This window comes from Centroberyx gerrardi, chromosome 15 (genome assembly GCF_048128805.1).
Source record: "Centroberyx gerrardi isolate f3 chromosome 15, fCenGer3.hap1.cur.20231027, whole genome shotgun sequence".
Taxonomy (NCBI): domain Eukaryota; kingdom Metazoa; phylum Chordata; class Actinopteri; order Beryciformes; family Berycidae; genus Centroberyx; species Centroberyx gerrardi.
In genome coordinates this window covers 29,526,627-29,553,474 of record NC_136011.1, presented here as the reverse complement: position 1 = coordinate 29,553,474, position 26,848 = coordinate 29,526,627, and the positions used below count along the sequence as shown (strand labels likewise).

The 26,848-nt window shown below is 42.4% G+C and overlaps 2 protein-coding genes across 3 annotated transcripts in view; both read left to right on the top strand.

Moving 5' to 3' along the window:
- Positions 1-1,060: 1,060 nt before the first annotated feature.
- On the top strand, positions 1,061-16,156 carry LOC139916575 (NLR family CARD domain-containing protein 3-like). 2 transcript variants are annotated; one of them, XM_078288858.1, is made up of 9 exons: positions 1,061-1,100; positions 5,175-5,288; positions 9,333-9,411; positions 9,585-9,810; positions 10,587-12,390; positions 12,501-12,674; positions 14,517-14,690; positions 14,878-14,924; positions 15,141-16,156. In XM_078288858.1, the coding sequence occupies exons 1-9, from the start codon at positions 1,093-1,095 to the stop codon at positions 15,671-15,673; spliced, it is 3,159 nt and encodes a 1,052-aa protein (XP_078144984.1). In that variant the 5' UTR covers positions 1,061-1,092; the 3' UTR covers positions 15,674-16,156. The 2 variants fall into 2 exon arrangements, with proteins under 2 accessions (XP_078144984.1, XP_078144985.1); XM_078288859.1 differs by lacking the exons at positions 12,501-12,674; positions 14,517-14,690; positions 14,878-14,924; positions 15,141-16,156 and having other exon boundaries at positions 10,587-12,394.
- Positions 16,157-21,782: 5,626 nt separating this feature from the next.
- mmrn2a (multimerin 2a) overlaps positions 21,783-26,848 on the top strand; it is a 52,689-nt gene continuing 47,623 nt past the window's right edge. Inside the window, exons 1-2 of the mRNA XM_078288651.1 lie at positions 21,783-21,793; positions 21,899-22,044. Coding sequence (XP_078144777.1) covers positions 21,783-21,793; positions 21,899-22,044 — 157 coding nt within the window. The remainder of the gene's footprint in view (positions 21,794-21,898; positions 22,045-26,848) is intronic.

Below are 26,848 nucleotides of genomic sequence, written 5' to 3'. Positions count from 1 at the left end.
GAGAGAGTTACTGAATATAAATATCTTGGCATCTGGCTTGATGAGAAATTTACTTTTAAATACCATATAGACAATCTTGTCAGCAAACTGCATCAAAAAATTGGCTTCTTTTACAGAAACAGAACCAGTTTCCCTATAATTAGTAGAAAGAGGATTGTTGAGGCAGTTTTCCTATCAGTGTTGGATTATGGGGATGTAATTTATAGAAATGCTGCTCCGTCCACTCTTAAACCCCTAGACACGGTCTATCATTCTGCCCTCAGATTTATTACTGGTGAAAGCTATGGGACTCACCATTGTATCCTGTATGATAAAGTGGGTTGGTCGTAATAAACATTGCTATTTGTTTATATATAAAGCCCTTGTTGGAAAGCTGCCACCTTACATTTCAATGATGCTGGATTGGAACTTTGGACCCTATCAAACTCGCTCAAATGACTTGCTTATGCTTAAGGTCCGGTCTAAATTTGGTAAGTCAGCCTTTTATTTTAGTGCCCCTATTTCTTGGAATGATCTTCAACACACGCTAAAAATCAATACTCTACTAACCTACGGACAATTTAAAACCATGATCACAAACCTCCCTGCTTCAATGTGTAACTGTTTTAATTGATTTTCTTTATTCTCATCTATGTCTTGTCCTATTTATTTTGAACTTTTATCTTGTCTGTAACTCGACATCATTGTAAATGAGGGCAACCTCAGTGGTTCTTCGAGTTTAAATAAAGGTTTGAATGAATGAATATAGCACACGTGCATACATGCACTGATTACCTCACCATGGTATGTAGAGAAAAAAAGACACTCTACTCTGAGAACAAAGAACAAAAGAACAGAGTATGTTATTCATATAAAAAAACACAATATTCATTTTATTTCTTACAAGTCCCTTGAGTGCCGGAAGCCTTGATGACATCACCGGCATGATATTGACACTGATATTTCCTGATGACACAGGAATAAAATCTGTTAAATGATTAATCTCTCTCTCTCTCTCTCTCTCTCTCTCTCTCTCTCTCTCTCTCTCTCTCTCTCAGTATCAATCCAGCAGTCTACTTCCTCTTACCAGCGAGGCAGCAGGTTGTTTCCAACATGAAAAGGTATTGTAACAAACACTTTACATTACAGTTTCTAGAGTTTTATTCTTCAACCCGTTAACTCTTACTGTTGATTGATTTAACTGTAATAAGACGATCAGACAGAATAAGCCTCTGTTTGTGAAACTCACTGTTTGGGTTGGAAACATAAAACACTTTGTGACAGTTTGTGAACACATCAGTGTTTGTGTTTTAACGTCCTGAACATGTTGATTTGTTAAGAGTGGAGGTAGAAGTGCACATCAACCAAAACAGACTTGACTGGAGAGTTTAACCAGAAACAAAGGGAAATGTTTTGGATTTGGTCCCTAAATACAACGATCCCCAACGGACTAAATGATGATTTTAACATCAAGTGCTTTCTATAAATAACCATAGTGCCACTAATTATAGACTTTAACTGCATTGAATTGTTTGGAGCGTCTTGTTTTCTGTGTATCAAAGTGTCACTTGTGATGTCGCTGTGTTCCACTAGTGCTGCTTGAGTTGTCTTCAGGAAGTTTTTACACTTTGTGTGATGTTATGATGCCACTCACTTAATAGGATTGGTTCCTGATTAATTATCTTCATTACATTCACCTGTTAGCATTTTTGTGTGTGCTAATAAATGAAAGTGAAAATTGAACTCTGCCAAACTACTTTTATTGTTGGATGTGCTACTTTTTACCTCTAAGTTCCTTGTTTATTTGTTGTAAAGTTTTTAATCCTGTTTTACTCAGAGCAGGAAAGCTGCTCTTTAGTTCACTGTAGATGATGAGGTTAAATTTCACCGTCTGACAGACGCATCATAAAACTACTTCCTGATTCTCTGACACAGACTTCAGATTGGACTCTGATATCAAAAACTGTTTGGACTTTGATCTGATGTTATTTTATATGGCTGTTTGTTCAGGTTTATTCAGGTCAAGACATCTATTCATAAAAATTATATTGATGTGTTATCTGATCATCTTTCCATGCAGTTACTTTATATTCCAATAAAAGCAGGAGAGATGAAATACATGCTGCTTAATGCACTTCAAAGACTTTAAATGTATTCTAACACTGTTTCTACTACAACACATACTTTTAAAGGTTTATTCCACTAACAAACAATTGCTGCTACTACTGCTTTGTGAACATTTAGAGGCACATTACACTTAAACACTACTTCTACTACTACATATCAGAGATGCTCACAAGTCATTTTTTTGCAAGTCCAAGTCAAGTCTCAAGTCTCTTATGGTTGTAATGAGCGTTCTATCATCTGCTGCATGCCATCCGGTCTGCTTAGAACACTGCATAGCTATATCTAAGGAATTCAAAGCATGTACTGTATTATCATCACTCCTTTATCTATTAGCATACAGTATCAGCATTGATTAGTTGTTTGGTATATGATCGCTTTATACAGGCTATTGCAATGCAATATGAAAAAAACACACAATGAAAGCTTTCCTTTAAAGTTAATAACTGTATTTTTATTTTTTAATTCAGTAAATGTAGATGAACAACATGGAAAATTAATTAGGTTGCTAATTATAGTACTAAGATCTGGATGATATAGCTAACATTTTTTATGTGTAGCAAAACCCATCTGGAACCACAGGGTTCTGAGAGAAGAACTGGTTCTAAGCTAATGTTGCAGGCTATATCAATCTTTTTTTTTTAATATAGGGAGGGTGGCTAAAAAATGGATATAGACTAACGTTACTCAGGGTAACAGGAAAATATTGCTAACATTATTAGGCATGCAATAATAACTGTAACCTATTATTCAATAACAGTTAGAATACAACAGTATTGTTTAATTACACTGGGTCTCCAACTAATGACAGCTTATAATCTACTGTAAATTAACACATCCCTCTAGCCTCTCAAGCCCAGTGTAATGGTAACCTAATAAGCCTGTAACGTTACGTGGTCAACAATAAACCTGTAACCTGCCTAGCCGACGTTAATAATTAACGTGGTCTTTCTCTCGGTTTAACGTTAGCCTACGGTGACCAGACGTCCCGCTTTGTCCGGGATTGTCCCGGTTTCAAGATGGATGTCCCGAGTCCCGACAAATATCTGTAAAACACTAAAATGTCCCGGTTTTCAACATTCACTACCAAATTGTCCCGGTTTTCACCACAATTAAAATAATAATAATCGTATTATACTATAGACGTTTATCATGTTCTGTCCCGCTCATTATTACCTAACCCAATCAAAAAACATAAGCAATGCACCACGCGTCTGAATTCAACACTGATTTCAACAAATAAATTATGTTTTGGTGGATTTTTGGAGACAAAACATCATTTTTCGTTTGCTGAGGCGCTGTCCATGGTGTTGAAAGGTGCAGTCAGGTGTGTTAAGCGCTGAAATAATTGTCCCCCATCCTGATGAAAACGCCTATATAGCATAAGCGCATACATGTCGCGTGCATGAACGTGCGGTACACTTAAGGGTCCTGGTTTGGGGTTTTGAAAATGTGGTCACCCTACGTTAGCCAGCAGATGGTGGCAGCGGAACGTGGATGATTAAGTTACCCCACCATTTTTATAGTGATGGCAAAGCCAGCACTCTGTGAACAAGTGTGGCAAGCAAACAAACACACACTCATCTTTTCAAAATATTAAGCGAACGCCAATCTAATCAAGTTAACCTCCCTTAGCTACAAAGCTAGTAGAAAGCTAACGTTAGATAGCTGATGCTGAGCTAAACATGTTTGCTAACGTCCATAGGCGCTAACGTTAACTTTCACATTACTGACCTATCCGGGTGCGTTTTCAGGTGCCTGATAAAGTTTGAAGTGGTGATCCAGCATCCTTTATTTTGATACCGCAGACGTTGCGTTTAGCGATTCTTTTGTTTGGGCCTTGTGTGAAGTTATTATAGCCAAAGGTTATGACAAATGGCACAGCAGCTGCAGGTGTGCAGCCATGGTGTAGTTGCTGCAGCTCACAGTCATCTGTGGCCGCGTGCACCAGATGCGTAAGGTTACGCATGATAATAAGGGAGGGAATGACATTCAGCTCGTCAGACATTTCCTTAATGTTAATGCGCCAAAAAAATAAAAAAATAAATAAAGATTGTTCACGAGTCCCAAATCTCGAGTCCGAGTCGAGTCTCAAGTCTTTTGAGGACGAGTGTCAAGTCAAGTCTCAAGTCATTGTGTGTGCGACTTAAGTGCGACTCGAGTCCAAGTCGCAAACTCGAGTCCCCATCTCTGCTACATACTTTCAAAGGTATTGTCTGTGAAAGTACTACTACTACTACTACTACTCTACCTTTAAAGGCATATTCTGCCAAAACAGTACCTTAACATATTTATACTTTTAATGGTATACTCCACTAAAGTACTACTACTAGTACTACCACTACTCCTATTTTTCAAAGAGTACTGCACTGAAACACTATTTCAACTACAAGTCATACCTTTCAGGTATATTCTGCTAGAACTCTGTTACCACTAGTACCGCTGTTTTTAATACTTTTATTGCTGCATATTTATCTATAGAGTTGAATGTAGGAGAGTCAGAAGTGAAATCTGGTGGTCAAATTGTAAACAACTTTAAACAATTAACTCTTCTAGTTATTTATTATTATTATTATTCTTTCATGCACTTTTTAGGACATAAATGCAGCTTGTATCAGTGAAGTTAACAATGCCATTCAAACTCTCAAATGTTCTTCATATTACATTTACAATTAGCTCTAATTTAGGTATTTAGCTGACACTCTTATCCAGAACGACTTCCAACACTTATGAGTGTGTCAGTAGAAGAAGCTTCAATCACCCAAAATTACAAGCCAACAAAATAAAGGAGGTCAAAGGTCAGGGCCGCAGTGACCTGACAATATTCCTGTTACTCTGGAACAATCATGTAAGAGAGAGCAAATAGGATGAGGAGAGAGGAGAAATCATTCAGTAGGAAGAGGATAACTTTATTATTATTATCATTATTATTATTATTATTATTATTTCAGTGTGCTGATACTTGTTGTGTTCAGACCTAGCTGGTAGTTTCTGGGTATCCACCTGCTGCTGTGGCTGCTTCACTAAAAAGTGAATTTCCTGCCTTAGTGTTCTTCTTCTCTGTCTACCAGGATCCAGCAGGAGAGACCAGACTCTCCTCAACCCAGCTGTGTGTCCATGAAGAGCGACCGGTCAAAGGATGAAGTTATTAATTTTAAAGATGAACAGCATTCTTCTGAAAAGAAGTAAGTTGTTCCTAGCATTAAAATGTTCCTGTATTCATGTTTTAACTATTAATGTAGAGAAGGTTTACTGACATGCATGCTGTTTTTCAGCATCGCTCTTCTTCACATACACACAGTAATATATTCACACCTGGGAGCTGCCCAGTATAACCAGTCTGTTACTGTTAGACACTAAGAACTGGTGGAGCAATTTGGGGTTTCAGTTTCTTGTATGAGGGAACTATGGAGGAAGTTGTGGAGGGAGGGAAGAGTGTTTCTCATGGAAGAGTTAAGTGCAGTAGGGAAAACACCCCAAGGAGTATTTCACCATAGTTCACACTTCCTCTGATACAGAATTAAAGACAGACTTGAAAAAGGAAGTAGGAATGGGATCAAGAGGGCAGGTATTGGTCTTTAGCTGAGACACCACCCTGTTAAGCATCTCAGCATCCACTTCAGCAAAACACTTGAATATTTCCATATATGGCGTTATAGAAATTTCGTATGTGTCAGCAATATTGTTTTCCTGACAGATACCAGACCTAATGGCAGCTATCTTGTCTCTGAAGTCAGCTGCAAATTCTTCACATTTCAGTGTGGAAGAAATATCTCTAGTACTCGAGGGTACAGGGTTGATCAGACGTTCAACTGAATTAAATAACACTCTGGATTGTTCTGATTATCACTGATTAATTTCTAAAAATATACTTGCCTGGCCATTCTAATTGCCTTATTGTATGTAAATATTTGCTCATGAAAAATGTTGCCATGAACAATTAATTTTGTTTTTCTCCATTTCCGTTCAGCCACTCAGCACTTTCTTTTTAATCAAATAATTTCTTCATTTCTCCATGGGACTTTTTGTTTGTGGGTTACTGTCTTTAATTTAATCGGGGCCGCTGCATGGATGCAGACCCTCAGTTTGGTATTGAACTGATCAAACACATCATCACAGGATGAGGGTAGGATAGCAGCCGGTGATTTATCTAAGCATGACATGAAATATGCAGCCGCTTCAGAGGTAAGATACCGTTTACTAATGATACGCTGTGTAGTGCAGCGTTTCATTATCAGCCATTAGCCTCATGTATATGGACTTGGGTTCTCATGTAGGCTCATGGTTTTTGGCGGCCTTGGACAAGTCCATAAGCTGGCTGTCAGAGGCTTGGGGACTTCAGGTCTACCAGAAGGAAGACCTAAGCACCTGGCAAGATACTGCTCTGTCTAGGCTGTCACTGGTAGCCTGGCTGTTGCCAGATACTGCTCCATCTCTGCTGTCACTGGTAGCCTGGCTGTTGCCAGATACTGCTCCATCTCTGCTGTCACTGGTAGCCTGGCTGTTGCCAGATACTGCTCCATCTCTGCTGTCACTGGTAGCCTGGCTGTTGCCAGATACTGCTCCATCTCTGCTGTCACTGGTAGCCTGGCGGTTGCCAGATACTGCTCCATCTCTGCTGTCACTGGTAGCCTGGCTGTTGCCAGATACTGCTCCATCTCTGCTGTCACTGGTAGCCTGGCTGTTGCCAGATACTGCTCCATCTCTGCTGTCACTGGTAGCCTGGCTGTTGCCAGATACTGCTCCATCTCTGCTGTCACTGGTAGCCTGGCTGTGTGGCGGAGGAGGGGCCACCTGTATCCTTGAAGGAATAATTCACCCAAAAATTAAAATTTGGTCATTATCTACCCTCATGTTAGTCACATTTCTGCTGAAATGATCAGTGATTTCAGCCCGAGTGTCTCCAGTCTCAGTGGGGTCAGTTACATCAGAGTGGCACAGACTTGAAGTTGGAATCATCACCGGCTGCACCATCTGTAATTCTGTTCACTTTGGCGAAGAACATGTTGGTGAAATGTACTGAACCAGAGAGCAGAGGCCCCAGGTCCGAGTCCAACCGCCTATCCGTGCCTTCATTTACGACTTGACAGTCCCCACTGAGTCGGTACCTGAAGGCAGACGGATCCTGCAGAGGCTTGAGAGGCTGATAGGGCCAGGATGTCATTCAAGCCATCAGAATCAAGGTCCCTGGTGTTAGATTAGATTAGATTTATTTGACAATAATAAAAAGATACATGTGAGACTGTATTCATACAGTGCTCGTATACAATTAGGATTGTCAGGGATAAAATACACAATCAAGCCAACAGCTTATTTCCATTGTGGACCTCTTGGGGAGAGGGGGAAAGACAAGATGACAGATCGACAAGTCAGGTAAGACAGGGCGTGACAAAAAGACATTTAATACACAGAACAGGAAAAATAACTAATTGAAAAATCAAGACTTTTTGTAAACCAGACAAGCAAGCTTGTCTTTATTGTGTCACACAGCACACCACAACACTTGCATGCAGCGACCACACAAACACATGCTGACGGTGGTCGGTGAAATTCAGCCCCCTGACCCCCTTAGACCAACTTCAGTCTTCGTCATCGCTGGTCAGGCGATGATCCTCTGCATGTTTTTTTAGTGGGGGTCCTTACCGATGTTATATGGAGAAAACTCCAAGTGAGCACAGGGAGAACATGCAAACTCCACACAGAAAGGCCCCTTTCTGTGTGTATGTTTTTCACGAGATAGCCCACCTGGGCACTAGGCACCGAAGGCATGGGGAGAACATACCCCATGTACCATACCCCTTCGGGCGTATGTTCTCCCAGGACCTTCTTGCTGTGAGGCGACAGCGCTACCACTGCACCACCGTGCCACACTTTACAATAGGCTATTAATAATTTTGTGAGTACGAACCAGTTTGATTTGAAAAACTCTTTTTTTCACAGTAAGATACTTTAGGTTTTTGAAAATGTGCAGCATCCAAATGGGTACGGGGCGGTAATTTTAATATAACCCTAATGAGCTTGTTTTGTGCAGTCTGAAGTTTATTTTTAATAAATTGTGAAGAAATGTTATACGCAAATGTGGTGGTACAATCAAAATGGCATTGAACTAAAACCCCAGCCAGGATTTTTTGCCAGTGGAGAGAAAAATCACATGGTCTGACCTATGGGTGGCGAAACCACACCGCATCAAATTCCTGGTTCAGGCAGTCTATGATGTCTTCCCCAGTCCTTCCAACCTGCACTGCTGGGGCTTGATGGATACTCTGTTGGGCCCACTATGCCCAAGAAGGGAGACTCTCAAGCACGTCTTGAGCTGCTGCCCAAAGGCTCTGGGAGAAGGTCGTTACCATTGGTGGCACGACCAAATGCTGGAGACCATCGCAGAGGCCGTCTGCGGTGCCATCAACATGAGCAAGAGATCTAAGCCCATGAAGCAGACCATCAGCTTCATCAGAACCGGAGAGAGGCCAAGTCCAACATCAGAAGCAGCACAACACAGCACAGAGGCTGCTGAGAAAGATCCAGATGGTTATGGATAAAAAGAGCAGATCAATGGGAGGTTGCTACCAGGGCACAAGTTGAGGATTGATCAACCTCAGCTGGATCGCTGGGCGAGGGTGTCTGATGTTGAAAGACCCGAAACACCCGATGACCCCGGGTTACATCACTGATGATGTGACCTAGTAAAGCATCGGAAGATAGATGTATCATTTCAACTAAAAACAGACAAGTTGTATTCACGACTGTAAAACTCAGAAGTACGAGCTGATGATGAGCACATGAAGGCAGCAGGACTCTTCCACCAGATCGCTGTAGAGCAACCGGAGCTCCAGGTCTTGTGATCTTGAGATAATGAGGTGAATATTGGACTTTTGGACCCACAGTGAAATCATTTAGCTTCAGAACACTTGGATTGCTCTGGAGTCATTTTATGTCTTTTTTTTTTTACCTTTTGGAAGTGTAAAGAAACGGTCTCCATTCACTCCAGTTGTTTTGGAGAAGGCTGCTACGAAGCTGCACCAGCTAGCTCACTGTGTGTTATATTGACATACAAACTTCACCAGTGTCTCAACTGACATGAGGGTGAGGAGATAATGACACATTTTCATTTGTGGGTGAACTATTCCTTCATGTGTCCATAACTGTAGAACCTGTGTGTGTGTGTGTATGCCATAATATGACCTAATATGACCTATGACCTAATGTCTCATGTTTTGTTTTTTCCACAGACTCCACCAGCAGAGGTCAGAGGTTCCCAGTGGTCAGTCTGCCCAGGAGCATCAAACAGATCTGGACTCCATATTTATGGTGTGTAAATGTACAACAACACCTTTTACTTCACCAACAAGTGAAATGCAAAACAAACATTCAGTCTCCATGCTGCACTCTTTAGACCAGCGGGCTTTCAGTCTATGATGGATCTGATGTTGTGTTCAACAATTTTAGTAAGAAAGTTTAATTTATATATTATTCTGTTCCAGCTGCTTGAGGAGAACATCTTCACCTTTATGAAGAACGAGCTGAAAAGTTTCAAGAGGGCTCTGAGTCCAGATTACCCAGAATGCTTAGAGAGGCAGAGGGAGGATGAGGAGGTGGACGGTGAGGAGGAAGAGCAGAGGAGGAGCAGCAGAAAGGCTTTTCTGCAGATCACACTGCAGTTCCTGAGGAGAATGAAGCAGGAGGAGCTGGCTGACTCTCTGCAGAGCAGTAAGAGGCTTTTAACAGGTTTAACATGATGGAGAGGGGAGATGGTGGAAAATGAGAAGTATTTCAAAACTCTGCTGTTAATCTAAACATTTGCCAGATGATACCTATTCAATTCAGGTTGAAAGGTAAATGAGCACAATCCCTGTGGATAATCTGGTAAAATTATTAATTTGTTAATGTGAGTGTAATACACACATTCATATTGAGCTGCACACAGTCAGGACTAGTGATGGGACGATCTGCTTATCTCACGATACGATTCGATACGTGATATGGAGTTCACGATTCAATACAACCATGATACAATATAATAAATAAAAGGTCAATGATAACAAAGTCTGACTGTGCAGATTTATGTTTATTTCTGAGACACAAATCTTTCTAGCGATGCCATTGGCTGCTAGAATGTAAACAACAATTTACATAAAAATGTCATTACAAACTGCAAATAATATTATTTCAATGGACAGGTTGTAAAAAGGTGGTCAAGCCGAATCATTTATGATTACTACAGCAGAATAAAATGTAGCTAATTTCACAATTCATTTTTTTTGCCCCATGATAGATATTGTCACATTTTCATGTTATATATCAATTCAATATATTGAATTTCGATGTATAGTCCCATCCCTAGTCACCTGTTTGTCCACTCACCGGTGATGAGCTGAACAGATGCCATGGAGTGGAGATATATATACATTACCAAGAAATGTTCACATTTCTCATGTTTACTGAAACATCCACTCACTGACGTTATTTGTTGTTTGTTCATTCAGAAACTCTTGCTCCCATCTGCCAACGTGAACTCAAATCCAGTCTGAAGGAGAAGTGTCAGTGTCTGTTTGAGGGGATTGTTAAAGCAGGAAACCCAACACTTCTGAATCAGATCTACACAGAGCTTTATATCACAGAGGGAGGGAGTGGAGAGGTCAATGATGAACATGAGGTCAGACAGATTGAAGCAGCATCCAGGAAACCAGTGAGACCAGAAACAACAATCAGATGTGAAGACATCTTTAAACCCTTACCTGGAAGAGAGAAACCAACCAGAACATTGATGACAAAGGGAGTGGCTGGCATTGGGAAAACAGTCTTAACACAGAAGTTCACTCTGGACTGGGCTGAAGACAAAGCCAACCAGGATATACAGTTCACATTTCCGTTCACTTTCCGAGAGCTGAATCTGCTGAAAGGGAAAAAGTACAGCTTGGTGGAACTTCTTCATCTCTTCTTTACTGAGACCAAAGAAGCAGGAATCTGCAGGTTTGACAAGTTCCAGGTTGTGTTCATCTTTGACGGTCTGGATGAGTGTCGACTTCCTCTAGACTTCCAGAACAACGAGATCCTGACTGATGTTACAGAGTCGACCTCAGTGGATGTGCTGCTGACAAACCTCATCAAGGGGAAACTGCTTCCCTCTGCTCACCTCTGGATAACCACACGACCTGCAGCGGCCAATCAGATCCCTCCTGAGTGCGTTGACATGGTGACAGAGGTGAGAGGCTTCACTGACCCACAGAAGGAGGAGTACTTCAGGAAGAGATTCAGAGATGAGGAGCAGGCCAGCAGAATCATCTCCCACATCAAGACTTCACGAAGCCTCCACATCATGTGCCACATCCCAGTCTTCTGCTGGATCACTGCTACAGTTCTGGACCATGTGTTGAAAACCAGTGAGAGAGGAGACCTGCCCAAGACCCTGACTGAGATGTACATCCACTTCCTGGTGGTTCAGTCCAAACAAGGAAATGTCAAGTATCATGGGAGAGCTGAGACAGATCCACTCTGGAATACAGAGAGCAGGAAGATGATTCTCTCTCTGGGAAAACTGGCTTTTGAGCAGCTGGAGAAAGGCAACCCGATCTTCTATGAAGCCGACCTGACAGAGTGTGGCATTGATATCAGAGCAGCCTCAGTGTACTCAGGAGTGTTCACACAGATCTTTAAAGAGGAGCGTGGGCTGTACCAGGACCAGGTCTTCTGCTTTGTCCATCTGAGCATTCAGGAGTTTCTGGCTGCTGTTCATGTCATCGTCTCATTCATCGACTCTGGTGTCAATCTGCTGTCAGAACCACAATCAACATCCTGGTGGTTTACACTGTTAACAGACAAATCTGAACTAACACACCTCTACCAGAGTGCTGTGGACGCGGCCTTACAAAGTCCAAATGGACACCTGGACTTGTTCCTCCGCTTCCTCCTGGGTCTTTCACTGGAGACCAATCAGACTCTCCTACGAGGCCTGCTGACACAGACAGGAAGTAGCTCACAGACCAATCAGGAAACAGTCCAGTACATCAAGGAGAACATCAGGGAGAATCTGTCTCCAGAGAGAAGCATCAATCTGTTCCACTGTCTGAATGAGCTGAATGACCGTTCTCTAGTGGAGGAGATCCAACAGTACCTGAGATCAGGAAGACTCTCCACAGACAGACTCTCCCCTGCTCAGTGGTCGGCTCTGGTCTTCATCTTACTGTCATCAGAAGAAGAGCTGGACGTGTTTGACCTGAAGAAATACTCTGCTTCAGAGGAGGCTCTTCTGAGGCTGCTGCCAGTGGTCAAAGCCTCCAATAAATCTGTGTAAGTGCATAGAAAACTGAATAGATTCAATATATGATGTGATCTTTTATACAGGAGAGAAAAGATATTTTCAAAGTTGTTGTTTGTCTTCATCACTAATTCTCCTTCAGGCTGAGTGACTGTAATCTGTCAGAGAGAAGCTGTGAAGCTCTGGCCTCAGTTCTCAGCTCCCAGTCCTCTAGTCTGAGAGAGCTGGACCTGAGTAACAACGACCTGCAGGATTCAGGACTGAAGCTGCTCTCTGCTGGACTGGAGAGTCCACACTGTAGACTGGAGACTCTCAGGTCAGATCAGTTTACTGTTTTCCTCATTTGATGTGACACATTTCTCCAAACTAAGGTCCATGTTCTCAAAACAGTTTCTCTCAGGTCAGGATTCCTGAATCTACAAAGGTTGACCCTGAAAGTTATATCAGGATTTCAGAGTTTTATTCTGATCCAGCTTCATACACACAGCAATGAACTTAAATGATTGAGAGAAGATCATCCATGCTTTGATATCTTGTCATTAGATTACTGCACTTCTCTATTCCTGTCTCAGCCATATTTCACTGTCACATCTCCAGCTTGTTCAGAATAGAGCAGCTGGGATTTTAACCAGTTCTAAGGTAAAGTCATCATATCCCCAAATTTAACATCTCTCCACTGGTTACCAGTTAGATATAGAATTAATATTAAAATGTCACTGAACACATTTGAAGTACTTTTGGCCCCAAACTACATTGTGGACCTCTTAGTTCCCTATGAGCCGGAGAGCAAGCTGAGATCTTCAGGTCCTTCTGACTTTCCCTCAGTCTAGACTCAACACTAAAGCTGATTTCACTTTTGCCATCAAGACTATGGAAAGCCTTCCTGAGGGACTTCGGCTGATTCAGTTTCATCTTTTAAAACACTTTGTAAAACACATTTTTATTGACTCTGTCTTTTCTCACTTCTTAATCTTGTTTATCATGTTTATATTTTGTATTATTATTATATAAAAAACACTTCTAAACCACTTCTTTTTAAAGTGTTGCCTAATTTATATCCACTTTATTTTCTTTTTTATGGCTAATTGTAAAGCATAACAAAGCATATGTTCATTGTTAGCATGGGGGACTGCAGTGGAAATCAAACCAGCATCTCTGGCATTGTTCATGCTACACTCGGCTCAGTGAGCTACAGCACCGTGCAAAGCACACTGGAAACTCTGGTTTAGATGTTAAATGTCATTAAATAAAGAGAATAACATTTCCATATATTTTCTTGTCCATTAAGGCTGAGTGGCTGTAATCTGTCAGAGAGAAGCTGTGAAGCTCTGGCCTCAGTTCTCAGCTCCCAGTCCTCTAGTCTGAGAGAGCTGGACCTGAGTAACACCGACCTGCAGGATTCAGGACTGAAGCTGCTCTCTGCTGGACTGGAGAGTCCACACTGTAGACTGGAGACGCTCAGGTCAGATCAGTTTACTGTTTTCCTCAGTTGATGTGACACATTTCTCCAAACTAAGGTCCATGTTCTCAAAACAGTTTCTCTCAGGTCAGGATTCCTGAATCTATAAAGGTTGACCCTGAAAGCTACATCAGGATTTCAGAGTTTTATTCTGATCCAGCTTCATACACACAGCAATGAACTTAAATGATTGAGAGAAGATCATCCATGCTTTGATATCTTGTCATTAGATTACTGCACTTCTCTATTCCTGTCTCAGCCATATTTCACTGTCACATCTCCAGCTTGTTCAGAATAGAGCAGCTGGGATTTTAACCAGTTCTGAGGTAAAATCATCATAACCCCAAATTTAACATCTCTCCACTGGTTACCAGTTAGATATAGAATTAATATTAAAATGTCACTGAACAGAGATCTGAGATGAGAGATCTGAGATGAGATCTTCTGAGATCTTCAGGTCCTTCTGACTCTGCTGAGACTCTGCTGTGGTCGTTATAGAAAGTGATTGAGGAAATCGAGGAAAATGGAACCTAGTTAACAAGATAATTATCAATATTCTTTTATCGTTTTATCATTGGAAGAAAATGCAACAATAAGTAGCTGTTTGCTGTGTGTGTGTGTGTGTGTGTGTGTGTGTGTGTGTGTGTATGTGTGTGTGTGTGTGTGTGTGTGCGTGCGTGTGTGTGTGTGTGTGTGCAGGCTGTCAGGCTGTCTGCTCACAGAGGAAGGCTGTGCTTCTCTGGCCTCAGCTCTGAGCTCCAACCCCTCCCATCTGAGAGAGCTGGACCTGAGCTACAATCATCCAGGAGCCTCAGGAGTGAAGCTGCTCTCTGCTGGACTGGAGGATCCACACTGGAGACTGGACTCTCTCAGGTCTGGAGAGGCAACGTCTGCTAGAAGGCTGAGAGTCACACACATTTTCTCTGTCACACTGAGAAGCTCAGGAATACTGTGTAATGTTTAACAGCAGTTATGACTGATGCTGTATGGAAAATCCTTCATATGGAAGGTTATTAATGTTTCCATCATTAAAGAGAATCTGACTTTGTTTATTCCCCAGTGTGGACCATGGTGGAGTGCAGTGGTTGAAACCAGGTCTGAGGAAGTGTAAGTGTGTATTTAGTTTGATTCATGAAAACAAAGCAACACACATTCATCAGTTGAGATGGAAAGCCCATCTACACCACAGTATGTGACATCCATTCATTATGATGGCTGACATCATGTGCCATCATGAAACTGCATTAAAACATTAATTGTCAAACTCAACAGGTCTGTTAGATTATAAAGTTGCTGCTGTATTGAGTCTTGTTCTCTCATCAGATGCCTGTGAACTCACACTGGACCCAAACACAGCACACAGAGACCTCTTCCTGTCTGAAGACAACAGAAAGGTGACAGAGAGAGAGGAGCAGCCATATCCTGATCACCCAGAGAGATTTGACAACTGGTATCAGCTGCTGTGTAGAAATGGTCTGACTGGTCGCTGTTACTGGGAGGTCGAGTGGGAAGGATGGGTTGATATAGGAGTGACTTACAGAGGAATCAGTAGGAGAGGAAAGGGTGATGACTGCAGGATTGGAGGGAATGAAAAGTCCTGGAGTCTGTTCTGTTGTGGTTATAGTTACTCTGCCTGTCACAATAACAGATCAACAGACATATCTTCCTCCTCCTCCTCCTCCTCTAACAGAGTAGCAGTGTATCTGGACTGGTCTGCTGGCTCTCTGTCCTTCTACAGAGTTTCCTCTGACACACTGATCCACATCCACACCTTCCACTCCACATTCACTGAACCACTCTATCCTGGGTTTAGGGTTGGGTTTGGGTTTGGTTCCTCAGTGTCTCTTGTCAGATAGAGGAGGGAGAGAGAAACACTCACACTGCTGACTAAAGACAGCTGCTGAGATGATAGTTCACTCTATACAGGATCACACACACACACACACACACACACACACAGAAATACTCACATGCACAGAACACACACACACAGAGACTCTCGACAAATCAACAAATATAACATATTCACATAACTCATGTAAAGATGTAACACAGGTGATGAAATGCTCATTACAGTTCTATGCAGTGTACAAGTCAAACTGGTCTGACACTGAAGCAGATCTTGCTGTCTGTCATTTGGAAAGTTGTGGAAGTTTGGGATTTTCTGGGTGAATTTGGGGAAGAATTCTTCTCTAATTTCTTTGTATTTTGGGCAGTTGATGAGAAAGTGATTTTCTGTCTCAACTTCTCCTGTTCCACACTGGACACAGACTCTTTTTCTTCTGTCTAACCATTGTTTCTTATGGAGCCCAGTTTCAATAGACAGTTTGTGATCACTGAGTCTATATTTAGCTCAAATTGGTCTTTGGATGTTTTGTTTTTTTTTTTTTTTTATTATTTCTCTTAAGTATGGAGCCAATTGAAATTCTGTAGTTTATGTACTGACTGTATTTTGTATTTCCATGACTCCAAATATATTACTTTATTCATTTTGTCTGTTTTAAGTGTGTTTTGGGAAGGATTTGTATGTTGTTATTTTGGGATTTTTTGCTGTTCAATGTATGTGTGACAACCACTATTATGTGGACAAACAAGATATATCTATTTTGGCTATGCTTTGTTCTAACTTGTTTTTTTCTTTCCTTACTTAAGTGCAAATGCAAAAATGTCTTAGGTGTGCTAGTCTTCTGGAGAGACGGCTAAATCAAACTGTATTGATCAAACTGAAAATGCAACAGAGGTAGAGTTCAAGCTTTAAGACAGGAAATAGGTTAAAATGAGAGATATGGATAATGATTTGACAGATTCATGTATTTTATTTTTGTATAATTTCATGCTTATAGAAGTATTGTTTTTTTTTTACATGCAAAAAATAAAATGATTACAAAGAGAGAACTGTTTTATGCACATGCTGGGACAACTTAAATAAAGATAGTTGCAGAGGATTCAGAGAAGCCAACGTCTCCCTGTCTCATCCTTTCCTTTTGTTTTTCAGTTTCTAACTGTTACAGCGGTACGGACACCTGGTACCTGTAACATACTGTATGTGTTGTGTTGGTATGAATCTCAGTCTGATTCTACTGGCTGGTTCCAAAATGTGATTGTTCTCTTTTGGATTTGAATTAAGAGGGGAAACTGGTCCTGCATGTAAGATCTGGGCAGTTGCTATGGACTTTGAGGATGTTTTTACAGAACTCTAACTGGACTTTTTCAATTGGGTTTGAGTCCCAGTGCTCTTCTTTTATTAATGCAAAATCTGAACAGGGCAGGGGGTCTGGAAGACCTCCCGCAGAATAAAAAGATTAAGAAATAAGCCATTTCCTGCAACTTTTTTTTATACATTTGGTTTGTATACAGTGATGCTTGATTCTTAATGCTACATTAAAGAAGCCAATTCATTTAAACAGATGCTATAGGCTAAACACAGGAGAGGTGTCTGCAAAGGCTTCATTTCTTTTTTGTAAAATAACACAATTCATAGGTTTCATTGCACAAAATGACTATTATAAAAGGGATAGTTCCAGTCCTTGATTATGATTGGCTGAGCCGCGCTCGAAGCCGTTTTAAAATACTCTATAAACACACACCTGTGACCGCATCACATCAGTATTACTGCGCCAAACAAATTGTTTCAAAATGTCAGATTTTGTTGTTAACTTTGATTTACTGGGTGGGCTAAGCCTGGATGAGTGGTTGACAGAGATGGACAGGATGGAGGAGGAAGATAAAAAAGAAAGGAGACACGCTGAAATTAATGAGAGAGACATTGAAGAGCTGGAAAAGTCAAGAAACGAAGAGACCTGGTGTGCCGAGAAAGATCTGGCTATTGATTTTAAATCAATCACCAAAATGGAGCTAAACCAGGCTCTCCGTCAGTTTTATTCCATTGTGAAAAACGGGAAAGGTGAACCCTCTGGTTTCAGCAGTTATGTTGGCCTGCGTGCGGGGCTTCACCGGTACATCAGTGATCCACCGATCAGCCGATCCTGGTGTCTGTTGAAAGATCCCGAGTTTATCTCTAGCAACAACATTTTCGTTGGAGTAGAGAAAAAACTTCGCCGAGAAGGACGCGACAAAACATCCCACCACCAAGCGTTAACGGAGGCAGACTTTCAGAAAATCAAGCACTCTCAGGCACTGAATCCAAACACACCTGAGGGTCTGGTTTGATGTGCAGCTGCATATGACGCAGAATAGAGTCAGATTCCTGATTTTTTTCTCAGATTTCTGGCTTTAATCTCAGAACTCAAATAATTTTTTCCCGTAACCTTGTGAAGATTTCATCACTTCACTGTAGAGCTTTCACACCTCCAGATGGGCGTTGCTGTCCAACAGGTCGGCTGTAAACACACACGGCAAACACAACAGCTGCATCCAAAAAGTGATTGAAACTCGTCTTTTCAACACGACAGCAGCCACACAGTCGTGGGACCGGCCTGCATCCGTCCTCAATGCCGTTCAGCGCCACCCTGGCTTGAGTCTGTGCCCCACCTCGGCCCCCCGGTCAAAATGGCCACTGGTAGGCAGCCATGGGAAGATTAGATCTGTGCCACATAGGTGGACAGACAGCTTGAGTCCCCAGACTGAAGTGAACTAAACCATCTCAACCAGCCAGCAGGATGGGGCTTTTATATAGATTATCATGGCTAATGTGTCACTCAGATATGAATGTACTGGTTATTGTTTCCCAGCCTGGTTTGAGTTATGAGTGTGAATCTAAACTGTTTCAGTCGATCTGGACATGATGCTGACAGGCCAGCTGTGCTGCAGGCGACAGGCTTGTCTGATCTGACTCGCTGCTGGACGACGAACTTTGACCTGGAAATGGAAACGTTTCCCAGTCTGGTTTGAGTTGGCAGTTTAAATCTGAACCATCTCAACCAAACATGGAGTTCAGATGGGTTAGACAGCTCTCTACGAACCAGTAATCCCTTAAAATAACCTTACATTTGCATTAATTCGCCCCTGAATTAATTCTAATTTAACGTAAAAAATCAGGGAGCCAGGAACTTTCCATTAACTCATTAATAACCTGTAAACCTGCACTAAAGGCATTAAAAAAATCCCTTAATTTATAGTGTCTCCACAAATCAACCCATGAATAAATCCCTTAAAAACCCATGATAATAACCATACTTTTTTAAAGCTGTGTTATTTTTAATGGTTAATTAATGTTTATGTAATGAGAAGTTAAGAACATTTCAGGGATAAAATTAAGGGTTTTGGTTTCGTAGTGAATATTGGATCACTGTCAACAAAATGTCACTATTTCCCTGTCAGTTCAGCTCTATTTAAATGGGATGCTGAACATTACATAAAAAAGCTAATTCCCTTCACATGAAACGACTATATTATTTTCAACTTCCCTTAAACTTTCCCTTAAATTCCCTTATATTTTACTAATGCATAGTAGACTCCTCCAGCCATTCAGAATGGACGAGGCTTTTCATGATGATCTTTGTTACTGTGGCATTGAAAATATCAGCTTGCTAACAGAAGGAAATCACAGGTGGAATAATTTACTTCTTCAAATAAGTTATGCTTTCCATACCTAACAGAACCAGAGTAGCTCACTATTAGGTTGTAGTGAAATATATAGATATATAACTTTTGATTAAATATAACTCATTGGATTATGATTGGATTTGATCTTTTTTTTTTTTTTTTTACAGTGAAGAGACAGATGAGGAGCGATGAGCATAATGGATATAATATATATTTAAAGTTTTATATATTAATTGATAACTTTGCACCAGATTGATCCACTTTGCTGTTGAAATTTTAAAAGTTTTCTCTCGGACCCCCTGGTTCTGTCAGGCTGAGCCCCGGGTGTCCTGAAATCCTGACAACGCCCCTGTCTAGGACTTTGCTTAATCCAGGTCCATGAAACCAGCCCCTGGTCTAAGATACTAATAGCAACACCAACAAGTTCACAGGTGTCGGTGTATCTATGCTCCTGTGTGTGTGTGTGTGTGTGTGTGTGTGTATTTATAGGCTGTGAAGGAATGTCAAAAACAGAAACAGTGATGGTCATTTGTCGCCACCTAGTGGTTGAATCTGATTCACTGCAGACAGACGAGTGACAGACTCCTTTACCTTCACTTGACTTATTTTCTAGACAAATACTCTTACTCTGACTTGAGTAAAATGTAACTAATTAGCAGTACTGCATCAGGAATAAAATATTTAGAGCAAAGTTAATGCAAATCATTTTTACTGAAGCACAAATAACTCACATTCAGATCAATTTGCAATTTAGAATCTCCAACCTACCGGAGACCCCGTAGGAAACACGTTCGGTGACACTGTGAAGCAGCAAGTGAAGAACTTGGAGAAAGCTCTGGCCAGACATGAGAAGAACCTGCTGACCAGATGTTCAGACTTCTGTGGAGGCGGGGGGGATGAGCCGTCGTCTGTGCTGACCGCCTCATCGTCAGAGACAGATTTCTCATTACCGTGGGTTGGAGCGTCACTGCTGTATTTTTTGGTCTTCTTTGATCTGCGGAATTTTTTTCTTAGTCCTCTCAGGAAACTGGAGGTTTTTCCTTTAGTCTCGGAGGAATCGGTATCCAGCTGCAGCTGCGTTGTCGAGGCCTTGACAACAGCATCATCGAAGGCCGGATCCTGAGATGCCATGGCGGCCTGCAGCGCCTTCGCAGAGCCGAACTCCTGACAGAGTTCACTGAACACAGCCATGTGGATCTTCTCAACACTAGTCTTGTTGCTGGTAACACTAACAGTGCCATTCAATTCTGCCACTGTCTTCTCTGACAGACGTTTGATTGTTCTGTCAAAGTCCGCCTGGGAAAGTGATGTCTGGCAGCTGCTAGCGATGTGCAGTAGCAGCGTCACAAGCAGATGAGTGACCAAGTCTCTATACTTAAAGCCACTCTCTGACATCACTGTTGACTCAGCAGTGGGTGTGGCAGAAACAACTGAATCAGCTGAGGTACCGTCACACCCCGATTTAAATGGTGAAGCCGAATTGGCAGCGGGCGCTACAAGACCAGGCTGAGAAACTAGGACAAACGGACTTCCAAATCCGGAGCCGTCAATTTCAGAAGACCGTGGGCCTAATTCCTCACGGAGTGCCAATGTGTCAGGGCTGTCCTCCAACGTTGCTGACTTCAAGTTATTTATTGGTCGTTGATCGGTCAGCATCTTTGAGAACAAATGCTCGATGTCAGTTAAGGCAGCAGACATCTGGGAGTCAAGCGGCTCGGTGTCCTCGACTGAGTATTGTAAGCCAGAGTCACAGCGGCTAGTTTGATTTGTCGACTCCCTCATCAAGTCGCGTTTCCACCATCCCAACTGATGCCTGAATGCATCCGTTGTCATCCCATAAACAAATTCATGTGGAACGTGTGTCTGAATGCCTTCCGCATCATCCATGATCTCAAGCAGGAAACTGTCAGACACACTCTTTCCCACTACCTGTTCTGGAACGTGGTAGCGGGGCAGTTCACTTTTCACGGTAAAGTAGATGTAATTGGTGAGATTCTGTATAAATGACAAGAACCGTCCACTGTCCATGCCATTCTCCATCTCTCTGCAGATAGGACAGTCTTTCTGCGCCTCTGGCTGGAATATCTTCTCCACCAGACTGTTAACATAGTCACAGATAGCCTGGATGTTGTCATTACTTAAATGGCGAGACTCATCAGTGACTGCAGTTCTGCTGACAGGAGCAGAAACCACAAGTGGGGTCATCGAAGACTCAGGTTTAAAACCTGCTAAAAAGTCCAATGAATTCCATGAACATTGAGAGCTCAGAGGTGTGTGAGACTCACTGGCAGTCTCCTCCACAGCACCATCTTGTGATGTCAAGTTAGCAATCACAGTGGCATTTCTAAGGCCCACGTGTGGCATATGACACTTGCTCGTAAGTTCCTCCACCATGAAACAGATGTAATGTTTGGCAAAGATGGAAAATCTGCTTTTACATCTTTGGTGGTCAGTAAGAGCATGTGGGGACTGTGAGACAAAAAAGGCCTTCAGTTTAGTCTGCGCTGACCTTTTACAGGTAGTAAATGGAAAAATTCTACTACCTGTTTCCTTTCCTCCGGTCTTTGTCTCATCAGATCCCGAGGCAGTCTGCAGGTCTTTGACAATAGCTTGAACAATGTCAGACGCTGCAGCATCAGCACACAGAGAGGCCGAGCCGAGAGTCACACCAACCTCACTGGCCCGCCTGACAAGGATGTCACTCACAGCTTTGGTGGCTGTGGTGACAAAGCTGTCCCACGCCAATTTCTCCATGGCCTCTTGTTCCAGAGGAGAAATGGATGCCTGACACTGGATGCCTACTTTTTTTTTTTTTAAAGTTTAATTAATGTTTATGTAAGGGATGTCCCATGAAATTCATCCAGAGGGCAGAGGCAGGGGGAACTGCATGGGCCCAAAGCAACACTTTGCAAGTGTCTTGTTTGTAAATATAGACAGAACAGCAGTTTTGCATGCAATAAAATTAGTCTACATTGTTTTTATTTGTTGTTTATGTTTTTGCACTGCAAGGTTATTACATTGAAATAAGGAATTTGATACATATTGGTGACTTTCTTGTGCTAGTTACATTTAATGCTGCAGCGTAAAACCATTGTCCTCATATGATGACATCATTTCTTTCACAAACTACTTTCTCTTCAAAGATGTTGCTTGGTTTCCATAGTTACCAGGTGCTACTAGTTCCAAATAGCAAGGAAGAAATAAAAATGCACACAAAATAAAAGTGCGGGTCTCACAAGGTTAATGACAGTGAACTCTTGGAGCAGTAGCAGAAAATCAACTTTTTCTAGTCAGACAGTCAGTCAGTCAGTCAGTCAGTCAGTCAGACAGTCAGTCAGTCAGTCAGTCAGTCAGACAGTCAGACAGTCAGTCAGTCAGTCAGACAGTCAGACAGTCAGTCAGACAGTCAGACAGTCAGTCAGTCAGTCAGCCAGTCAGCCAGTCAGTCAGTCAGTCAGTCAGCCAGTCAGCCAGTCAGTCAGTCAGTCAGTCAGCCAGTCAGCCAGTCAGTCAGTCAGTCAGTCAGCCAGTCAGTCAGTCAGTCAGCCAGTCAGTCAGTCAGTCAGTCAGCCAGTCAGCCAGTCAGTCAGTCAGCCAGTCAGCCAGTCAGCCAGTCAGTCAGTCAGTCAGTCAGTCAGCCAGTCAGCCAGTCAGTCAGTCAGTCAGTCAGACAGACAGTCAGTCAGTCAGTCAGTCAGCCAGTCAGCCAGTCAGTCAGTCAGTCAGTCAGTCAGTCAGCCAGTCAGTCAGTCAGCCAGTCAGCCAGTCAGTCAGTCAGTCAGTCAGACAGACAGTCAGTCAGTCAGCCAGTCAGTCAGTCAGTCAGTCAGTCAGACAGTCAGTCAGTCAGTCAGTCAGTCAGTCAGACAGACAGTCAGTCAGTCAGACAGTCAGTCAGTCAGTCAGACAGTCAGTCAGTCAGTTCTTTATCAGGTTTGGTTTCTAGCTGCTTACTTACAGTGAAACTCTTTGTAGAGAAAACTTTCCTTTTTGTTTACAGTCAGTCTAGTAGATGTTTGGTTGCCTCCTTTTAGTTAACTAGTCATTCAGTAAGTTAGACATCAGATTAGTTCATTAGTTAGTTAATAGTTTGTAATCAATGAAACATAAAAGCTTCTTATTCCTGTCTGTCTTCATCATATTTATCAGCTAAACTCAGATTTCACTGCTTCTCCAGAAAACAGACGCAGCAGCGTGTCCCTCTAAAACCCTGAAAACTGTGAGGGTCAAGACTTTGAAGCACCCCCCTACACCCCCTACCCCCCCGTGCCCCCTGACCTTTGACCCTTAACTCTTTCCTTGACCTCTGACCCTCTGGATCGTTCATCACGGAGCAGGAAAGGTTTCTGTTTCCCTTGACAACTTTAAAACCAAAGTCTTAAAATGTTTTTTCTGCTGAAAGCCTCATAAAGTCCGGTGATTTAAGACCGGAGTGTTATTGCAGAATTAGTGAATGAGCTTCCAGACGCTCCTGAAGTTAATTCATCATCTGCACAGTGAAGCACTCATCTTAATTATGAGTTCCCCTCCTGTAATCAATCACAGTGTTCGGGGACCGGTCCACAGGGTGTGATGCAGCAGATCTTGTGCCGTTAACACTAATAAACACTAATCAGATTTTGAAGCCACAGTGTTGCAGCGGATCATCCTGCAGCCGCTGCAATCTAATAATCTAACATGCAAAGAAAAGGCAAGGCAAGGCAGCTTTATTTGTATAGCACATTTCATACACTGAGGCAATTCAAAGTGCTTTACAGAGTAATAAAAAATACAGTAAAGGTAAAAAATGTACAATTAAAAAGTGCAAAAGTACAGACAAGAGATCCACAAGATAAAAGAATATACAAAAAAAATAAATAAATACAACCTCCTGCTGTAAAACTACCAGATGGAATTTTTTCCCCCTAATATATAGAAATATATAATCTATAAATCACCAAGGCAAAAGACAAAAGAAAAAAGTCATATGAAAACCCACATGTGAATTCAAAGCACATGTGCTTTCTGGACTCCTGTTGTATTCTGACGTCATGTGACAGTTTGCACTTTGGATGTAAAAAAAAAAAAAATTCCTAGATGAGTTTTTTTCCCCCACATGTGAACTTTTACTTCTGAAAATGTCAACGGGAAATTTCACATGTTCAGATATGAAAACCAACATGTGTCCAAAAAGCACATGTGCTCTGAATTCACATGTGACTTTTATTTTGTAAGGACATGAATTAACCAGTTCAAGGTGCATTATGGGATTGATGGCTTCAGCAGGAGTTACAGCAGCGCTGACGGTCTGGTGGTTTACAGGACTGAGAGGTCTGGTTCAGGTCAGGAAGCCAGAAATTTCAGCAGCTGGCCAATTAATCGATGCATCAGAGTTATTGATTAACAACCTGTCAGATATATTATGGTCTGTTTGTGCTATGGGGCGGGAAAAAACAGAATTTTTGCACTTTTAAATGTCTATTTCTATCTTGTCTATTTCATCACGTTTTCCAGACAGATGTTTCTGATAGTGTGTGAACTCACCGCCCCCTGCTGGACAGCTGGAGAACACAGCAGTCTTACTGTAGTATCACTGGATTCACATATTCACATAAATCTGTTTTTACCTCTGTCTGCTGTTTCCAAAGCAAACTGACACTAAGAATACACACTTCATCTCTGGTCCATTATCAGTGAATGGAGTCATTTATTTTCCCCATCCAGACGTTCCCGGGGATTTGAACCAGCAACCTTCATGCTATTTTCTCGATATGTCGGTGTGTGTGTGTCCTTTGCATCACCGTATTTTGTCCCAAACCTCGTCTCTCTGAAATGTGTTTTCAGGAACTAAAACCAGCCTCGTTTTCAGCTTGAACTCCAGGACTTTTACAGTTTATCCACTAAGTTTTAAAAGCCCGACAGCAGAGGAAATGTCTTAACTCATGGAGGAGCATGGGATCCTTCAGCTGAAATCACCAAGATTGGAGTTAAGGGTTTTCAGAGAAGAGAGACAGCGGGGAAAAGACAGAAAAAAAAGGGAAAATAGAAAAACAAAAATCACATCTGGACCATAAAGGGTAAAAATAAAAATAAATCTACTGGTTTCAGCCAAAAACCTCTGAATCTGATCTGTTAAACCTCCAGCAGAGAGGAGGAGAGGGAGGGAACAAGGGAAGGAATAGAAAAAGGAGGGAGGGAGGAAAATAGCAGAGAAAGACGAGGAGGGAAGGATGGAGAGATAAGGTTACCCCCAGCAGGGAGGAGGTGAAGAAGAGGAGAAAGGGGAGAGGAGTAGGAGGGAGGGAGTAAGGGAAGAAATGAGGGAAGGAGGGAGGAGATAGGATGGTTGGAAGGGAGGAGAGGAGAAGAAGAAGGGATGGAGGCGAGGAGGAAGAGAGGAAATTACCCCCAGCAGGGAAGGATGAAAGGAGAGAGCAAAGGAAGAAAGGAGAGAAGGAGGTATGAAAGGACAAAGGGAGAGGAAAAGAGGGATAGAGGGAGGAAAGGAAGGAAGGAGTTAGGAAAGGCGGGAATGAGGTAGGAAAGGAGAGAGAGATGAAAGAAAGGAGGGAGGGAAGAAAGGAAACAGAAGGAGGGTGGAAAGGAGAAAGGGAGGGCTAGAGGGAGGAAAGGAAGGAAGGAAGGAAGTAGGAAAGGAGGGAAGGAGGTAGGAAATGAGAAAGAGATGAAAGAAAGGAGGGAGGGAAGAAAGGAGAGAAGGAGGGTGGAAAGGAGAGGGAAGAAAGGAGGGAAGGCGGTAGGAAAGGAGAGAAGGAGGGAAGGAGGTAGGAAAGGAGAAGGAGATGAAAGAAAGGAGGGAGGGAAGAAAGGAGAGAAGGAGGGTGGAAAGGAGAGGGAAGAAAGGAGAGAAGGAGGGATGAAAGGACAAAGGGAGAGGAAAAGAGGGATAGAGGGAGGAAAGGAAGGAAGGCGTTAGGAAAGGAGAAAGAGATGAAAGAAAGGAGGGAGGGAAGAAAGGAGAGAAGGAGGGTGAAAAGGAGAGGGAAGAAAGGAGAGAAGGAGGGATGAAAGGACAAAGGGAGAGGAAAAGAGGGATAGAGGGAGGAAAGGAAGGTAGGAGGAAAGGAGAGAGAGATGAAAGAAAGGAGGGAGGGAAGAAAGGAGAGAAGGAGGGTGGAAAGGAGAAAGGGAGGGATGGAGGGAGGAACGGAAGGAAGGAAGTAGGAAAGGAGGGAAGGAGGTAGGAAAGGAGAAAGAGATGAAAGAAAGGAGGGAGGGAAGAAAGGAGAGAAGGAGGATGAAAGGAGAAAGGGAGGGATGGAGGAAGGAAAGGAAGGAAGTAGGAAAGGAGGGAAGGAGGTAGGAAAGGAGAAAGAGATGAAAGAAAGGAGGGAGGGAAGAAAGGAGAGAAGGAGGGTGGAAAGGACAGGGAAGAAAGGAGGGAAGGCGGTAGGAAAGGAGAGAAGGAGGGAAGGAGGTAGGAAAGGAGAGAAGGAGGGAAGGAGGTAGGAAAGGAGGGAAGCAGTTAAGAAAGGAGGGAAGGAGGGAAGGAGGTAGGACAGGAGGGAAGGAGGTAGGACAGGAGG

Excerpts from the sequence above, each read along its gene's own strand:
- LOC139916575 (XM_078288858.1), top strand. Across the intron at positions 9,412-9,584 it reads ATCTGGACTCCATATTTATG|CTGCTTGAGGAGAACATCTT; the intron begins GTGTGTAAATGT and ends ATTCTGTTCCAG. Across the intron at positions 12,675-14,516 it reads TGTAGACTGGAGACTCTCAG|GCTGTCAGGCTGTCTGCTCA; the intron begins GTCAGATCAGTT and ends GTGTGTGTGCAG.